The following is a 7,196-nucleotide window of genomic DNA, read 5'->3' on the forward strand; positions in this document are numbered from 1 at the left end:
CAGAAGTGCGCTCTTTCTATCTCGCGATCTATATATAACTTGCAATTTATTTTATTTTTTTTTTCTTTTTTTTTTTTTTTTTTTTTTTTTTTTCTCCCTCACTTAAACATCGGAGCGGCAATGAAAACCGAGACGCAATTGAACGCGAAGAGTTTAACGACGGATAATACGCGATATCGATTTTTTTCTCAGTGGCTGCAAAGAGATCCTTCAAACAAGCGAACTTAAAAAGAAAACGTGATAAAATTTCTCTCAAAAGATTAACAAGTGCCATTGTACTATGTAACAAAAAATGATATATTTTATAAAAAATTTTTCTTACGTCGTTTTATAGAATAACAAAAAAAAAAAAAAAAAGCGGTTCTACCTCAAAATTTTACTTCTCTCATTTCAATTTGAATACTCTCTCTTGTTAAATAAAACGAAAAAAACATCCAATTGTGTCTCAATTTCCCTTACAATGTATGCAATCACGGGCAGCCGCTGAACTCGCACGCGTAAAACAACTATACGTTCACGCGCGATTAGTATACACATCGCCGCTAGTGGTAGTAGTAGTTACACAGCTAAATCGATACACAAATAGATACCGCGACAAATATCATTGCCTTTTAGGTAGAATCTAGCGCCGCTAACCCTCTCGTTACTCGTGAAACATATATAATTTAAATTTCTAAAACAGCACGTTACACACTACTCACAGTCGGAGACAAATAATAGGTGTGATCACACGGGCGGATGAACAAGCTCTGAAAGGCGCGGGAAGGGAGGGAGAAGGGTGAAATCAACAACACTCATCCCGGTGTGACAGTAATTATCCCCCCCGATTGTCAACAGGTTGTTATTCCTATATCTCAATATATCGCTCCTACATCTCAATCCCACTCTGCGAAATACACGTCCATTCTTCTGCCGATCTTGTTCATCCGCTGTGACCACATTTATATATTTATATATATATATATGTATATTTGTATTGTATGTATATAGTCAAAAGAAGCGATTTACTTATATAGTAGGTAGTGTAAAAAAGTAATTATTCCACACACGCGCGATATGAATCGGCCACCATTCGTGAAACATTGTACTTGTCTGTAACTCGCGCGTTACATTTGCACACAGATATGTTCACTTTATCGTACGGATATGTTCTTTTAAATATGTATTTTAATGGGTAGTGTTCAATAGAATATGTATGTGTTAGAGGGAAAGAAAAACACATGGCATCGTCGAAGTAGGTTAATGGAAATTTGAATTTGTCGACGTGTGTGTGTGTATGTGTGTTTGGTTTTCCACAAATGGCGGCAAATTATATCTTACAAGATACACGCGTCATTGTACATCGCATAAACGCAAGCCTCGTTTTCTCGGGAACAAACATTGTACACACATTTACAGTAGCAAGGAGATTAAACACGGCTACCAATGCCTTACACGTGTGGTGTAATCTTCAAACGTCTTTCACCGGGATGTTCGTTTTTTTTAACACGTAATTATATTTTTTTCCAAGAGAGAGAGAGAGAGAAAAAGAAAGAAAGAAAGAGAGAACATCAAAGTGTTACATAATATGTCTCTCAACCGGCTAAAAAGAGATTTTGAAAACACGGTTTTCTTTTTCTCTAGGCAAAACTCATTTTAAATCTGAAAGTTAAAAGTTTCAAAAAAAAGAATATAGTTTCTTCAATTTTATGTATAACAAACTACATCACACGGAAAAAATATGAAGAGATGACGAATTCGCTGTACGACATGGCAGTTTGTTTCCTTAAATTTTAATTGGCTACGGAAGCCTTCGGTGATAATGGATAAACGTGTGTGTAAGCTTTTAATGTACGTGTGTTAAGCTTTTAAAATATGCACGCTTTTGCAGACATGTCTCAAATTGCGAGCAAATAAGGAAGAACTCACTGTGAGAAACACGCACTTGAGAAAGAAAGAGTCTTTTTTTTTTTTTTTCATTGCACTCCAAAAACAAAAAAAGAAAATTCACAGCTGATAATTAACAGAGTAAAACTCAAAGAGTGCGCTTCGTGTTGAATATTTTTCTGCAATTTTTTTATATTTTTTTATAGCTAATGATATATTTTCACACACAGAACTCCTTCTTTCTCCTGAATATCTTCGAACAACTTTAATACGCTTTTTCAAGTAGACATCTGTTTCATCCCCAAGTGAAAGAGAGAATTAATCCTAATCCTGAACCGTCTCTTGTGAATCGTAAAAGTGAACCGTGGATCTCTGACGTATTTTATTTGATTTTAAAATATTGAAGAACGTGGCAAAAATACTGCGGCATCTTTTAAGCGTTTACTAATATGTTCTTTTTATATATATATATATATTTAACGAAGCAACAATTTACATGATTTAGTTTCAATGATGTTTTAACAGAGTTAGTTCGGAAGATGCCGGACAAAAGACCCAAAGGTTCAGAATTAGAGTTAAAGAAATTGCGCCGGGAAACGCACAGAGCGTACGAATTGGTAAAAAACAAGTGCTAAAACACCTCGGCTAGAGAGAACAAGAGAGAGGAAGGTTGAGAAAGACTACACCACTTTTCACACGTAGCGCAGAATAATGCATTAACGCAGTCTGTTTTTTTCTTTTTTTTTGTAGCACACGCACCTGACCATGCAATGGGCGGCCGACAGGACAAACCTAGGCGCAACATAAGTGCCTCCGCACGAGTGGCTAGAGTATCGACGCTGTATCGAGACCTAAGAAGAGAAATTGACTTTGAAAAATTCGGATTCGGCCGATTCTGAGCCAAGTCGGTTTCCCCTTAACCTTCGCGCCCACGCATACGAACGAGCAATTTTGTATTTTTCACATTGATGTTTCGTGAAAACTACTGATCCCTTCGGAAAATTGTTTTCCTTTTCTCGATATTACACGGCGAGATAAATAACCGGATCACTTAATCAAAAATTCAAAAAACGTTCGCACCTATCGCATGAATATCACGAGCGCTTTAAAAAAAAAAAAGAAAAAAAAAACGTCTCGATAAATCTTCGTCGGAAATACAGATTATTTGATCACATCCCACGCGCGTACACGTAAGCGAATTACGTGTTCCGATCTCGCTCCCACACTCGGTTGTTTTATTTCACACCAAAAACAACTAGTGCGATAAAACACATTTCCGGTGTGACGTTCTTTGTGACGTCGAAGTTGTCATACCACGCACATACATTTAGGCGTGGGCCGCGAGGTCCGTTGTACCTGATGTCACGTTAAATGTCAAAGGTTAAGGGGACTGTGAGATGGGCGCGTCGCACGCGTACGATGAAGGGATAATTCTTGATGCTGGTGATCTCGCCGCCGACGATGCGCACCGCGACTTCCTCGTCGGTCTCGTTTGACGCCGCCCCGGCGCTTCCGCTTCTCACCGGGAAGATCCGACAGACACACGGTATTAGAGCAACGATCACCGCAAGCAGCATCGTGGCTTGCGCGCGAGCCGCAGCGAACGTTCAGCAAGATCCTCCATTTTCTGTGTTACGCTCCGTCGACTTTTGTTTTTTTTTTATGTCATATGTATATATAGAGAGATTGTTAAGATAAATTACTTCTATCCGCTCTCTAGCTGCACTTTTCTACTTTTTTTCATATTTTTATACACAATGCGATAAAAGATGAAAATCAAACCTATCTTATTAAGTCGTCGCATTGTTTCTAAAATTGTTCTGCATGAGATATTTTGAGTAAAAAAAAAAAGACAGATAACAAATTCGTTATGAATATCTGAATACGTAACATGACGTATACACTGAATATGTAACATATACACGAATAAAAAACAAATATTTCTTTTTTTTTTTTTTTTAATCAGAGACGTAGAATTCATAGAGCTTAATACAATCTTGTGCGGAAAGATGTGTAAAACGAAAGAGAGAGAGAGAGAGAGATCAATTTTACATAAAGAGAAAGTGCAGCTAGAAATAACAAATCTGTAAAATTCGCGCTAATAAATCTCAAACTTGCGACACACTAGAGTGAACGTTGAAACGAAAAAAATAGCTTCACTAGAAGATAGAAAGAGGATGAGAGAGAGAGAGAGAGAGAGAGAGATGTCAATAAAAAAGCGATTTCTTTTCTTGATCAATTTTCTACATTTGTAGCTTTGCTCATATCAAGCGAGAGGACTGACGCTTAATTCGCAGACCGAGAAAGAGAGAGAGAGAGAGAGAGATCTGCTTAGAGATATTTTCTAATAAATTCGCAGATAATACATAGAAAAGGCACTTCTGAATTAAAAAATATCATATTACTAAGCTTCTTCTCTCAAAAACCTTGCTTAGACGATTGATGGCTTGGCTTGTACACGTCGTATAAATGTATTAAAACTTAAAAAGTAGTACATGCGCAAGTTCGAAAGCACGTAAGCACTCGCACACTTGATATCGGATCAAGATATATTACGCTTCGGGTGTTTTTTTATTTTTTTTATTTATTTTTTTTTTTATAGTAAATATATATAGTTTGAAGTCGGAAATATACGCATAAAAATCCGTCAATCATACAAAAATTGTATTCGTTAATCTACGAAGCACTACACGCGGCGCGCCTTGTTCCCTACAGAGATTTCTTCTTCCTTAACTACTATGACAATTGATTTATTATCTCCGTTAAAAATTCACTATTTTTTTTTTTTTTTTTTTTTTTAAACCGAAAGTATGTAGTTTAATCTCGCAAAAATATCTAATTATTTCCGTGATTACACGAAACTGTTTAAACTGTGGGAATTATTCCGGAGTTCATCAATCTTTTGCTCTGTTATATATTCTAATTCCCCCTCCTCCGCAGTCGTGACGAGATGCGTACTGTGAAGCATGCGTAGGAAAGCATCGTTTATGCGTTCACTCTAGCAGAAGGTTCAATATCACGTGTAATCCTTTCTCACTTAAGTGTTTTTTTTTCAAAAAGTATTAGCCACCGAAGCTTAAACAGTCAGTCTTAAACGCTACAGCCGATGCGACCGCTTCAAAAATTGCTTTGAGTTATTAAAAAAACAAAAAGTAGAGAAAGGACCGAGATGTGTTTTTTTGAAGGAGCTGTAAACACAGACAAAAATAGATAATCCCATGCAGGTGATCCTAATATAAACCGGGGTTTTTTTTTTTTTTTTTTTTTTATGATGTAAGAGATGTTCGCATCAAATCTTTTTCTATACGTCGTATCGACGAGTAACGCGCCCCCCCCCCCCCCAATAGTAAGTAGTACTTCAACAACTTGAAAAAGATGGCCGTGTAAGCACGACGGCCATAATTTTTTTTTCTACCCTCTACAGATAGTCGCATCAGAGTTTCGACGGTTTGCCGGTTTTTGCCGGCAGACGTTCAAAATAAAATTACGTATAATTAATATATAATTTTGCGTATGAATTATGTACATATTATATAAAATTTATATAAAATTTATATAGAATTTATAAATTACATTGTAAAATTAGATTTTGTATATCGTCGCGAGAAAGTAAATAAATAACGATGTTGTAACGCGTTCAATTATCAGATTTGTAAACAGCAATGAAAACCAATTGACGGACGTGTGAACGTTGACCAAAACTCTGATTCGAGTGTCTCGAGTGTGACTTACTTCTATAGATTTTTTTTTTGTTTTTGTTTTTTATTTATTCGCAGCTCTCTAGATGCCCAGCCGCTGCGACATTATATTTTTCAAGCTTGTCTCTCTCTTTTTAGTAAAAATACATCTACTGAGAAGAGGAATACAATACTATATTATACGTACGTCCCGTTTCATTGATATTCTCCCGTTTGCATGAAATACAACAGAAATCGAAAGCAAATATAGCTCGAGCGAACGGACACGATTTCTCACGACTCGTGACTTTTCGTCGCGGAAAATAACTTTTATTCGAATTTTCCATCTCGCGGTTTTTGAACTCGTGCTATTCTTATTTTGCTTCGAATTTCTTGTTGTACATGTGTGTTGTTTCCCAACAACGGAATACACAAGACTTCCGCGTGTGCGCGAATTAATTGGTGAAACGATATCAAAAAAGAGTCTGCTGCGTCTATCTATGTGTGCGTCTTATCATAAGTTTACTCGGGGAAAGAGTTGTTCGCTTCTCTAAAATTATTGTCGGAAATAGAGTTTAGATTATTTCACCGATATTATCGAACATCGCGTAAAACGGGGCGTAAAAAAAAAACCATTAAAAACCAAAAAAAAAAAACAAAAAAAAACAAACAAACACGTGCGTATCGCAGAAGTAGGTAGAAAGCACTACCCGTTGAAAAACGCGAGATCTATAGTAAACGGAATCGAGTAATTCGAGAGTGCCGATATTACGTTTCGCTAGGTTCTTTTTGCAGGATTTTTTTATAAAACTGCGCGCGCGATAACAGAGGAACGTATGTGTGTGTAGGTATATGTGTTTGCGTGTGTGTGTGTGTGTGTGTATGTGCATACACATTTGCCAGCCTGAAAAACATTGTATTTCCCCAGCGGCGAGGCGAGACTAGATGAAATGTTATATTATAATACGCATATCGGAAAACTATATTGCTTCTCGCAATAAAATATACTTATAAATTATATATCTCGTGATGACAAGATTATACGGTAACATTAAATATATATATATATATATCACATCTTTATACACATTCAACAATAAAGACACTATATATATTTCAAATATATGGAATATATTCTGCTTTTCTTTTTGAAAAGATATGTTAATGATATAATAACTCTAACTAATACGTTTTGTTCGACGATTAACACCATTGTGTGTATGTGATAGATTTCAATGTAGAAGTGTATATTTTGTATTGCGTTTTTCCTGTTTCTTTCCTCTTGTCGTGACTTTTCGTACTTTTGTTTAAATAAACATTTCTCAACATGTTCTTTACGTAATACGTAAATACGTGCACATATACGGAAGAAAGACATATATAGGTTTCCGACATACACACACCGCCGAATATACATTCGGTTATTACCTCTCGTGAGAGAATTGATATGTTTCGTGACAATCAGACGACGCTCGTTATTTTATTTTTTTTTTTTTTTTTTTTTTTTTTTTTTTTGTTTTTTATTTTTCTCGCGTATCTAATTTTTATGAGGTAAAAGTTGCGCACGAAGAAGCCACGCGTCTATGAGTTTTATACAAAAACTTCTGCAAAGCCAATAAAACCGCTGCCCCCGTGTATTTCGATATATCGAAG

At 36.1% G+C, this 7,196-nt stretch overlaps 2 protein-coding genes and 1 long non-coding RNA gene across 4 annotated transcripts in view; 1 reads left to right on the forward strand and 2 right to left on the reverse strand.

Annotated features, from left to right (window-relative positions):
* Positions 1–2,701, forward strand: part of LOC109852143 — a 4,607-nt gene extending 1,906 nt beyond the window's left edge. Inside the window, exon 3 of the long non-coding RNA XR_002249969.1 lies at positions 2,617–2,701. This is a non-coding gene — a long non-coding RNA (uncharacterized LOC109852143). The remainder of the gene's footprint in view (positions 1–2,616) is intronic.
* Positions 1–5,410, reverse strand: part of LOC109852140 (trypsin 3A1-like) — a 7,053-nt gene extending 1,643 nt beyond the window's left edge. For both annotated transcript variants that reach the window (XM_020423018.1, XM_020423019.1), the window contains exons 1-2: positions 3,285–5,410; positions 2,626–2,717 (exon numbers count right to left, since the gene is read on the reverse strand). In XM_020423018.1, coding sequence (XP_020278607.1) covers positions 2,626–2,717; positions 3,285–3,443 — 251 coding nt within the window. In that variant the 5' untranslated portion in view covers positions 3,444–5,410. The remainder of the gene's footprint in view (positions 1–2,625; positions 2,718–3,284) is intronic.
* A 655-nt stretch (positions 5,411–6,065) lies between these two features.
* Positions 6,066–7,196, reverse strand: part of LOC109852097 — an 11,302-nt gene continuing 10,171 nt past the window's right edge. The window contains exon 6 of the mRNA XM_020422934.1: positions 6,066–6,093. Coding sequence (XP_020278523.1) covers positions 6,066–6,093 — 28 coding nt within the window. The remainder of the gene's footprint in view (positions 6,094–7,196) is intronic.

The sequence above is a fragment of the Pseudomyrmex gracilis genome, unplaced genomic scaffold, assembly GCF_002006095.1.
Source record: "Pseudomyrmex gracilis isolate BER0280 unplaced genomic scaffold, ASM200609v1 scaffold_24, whole genome shotgun sequence".
Lineage (NCBI taxonomy): Eukaryota > Metazoa > Arthropoda > Insecta > Hymenoptera > Formicidae > Pseudomyrmex > Pseudomyrmex gracilis.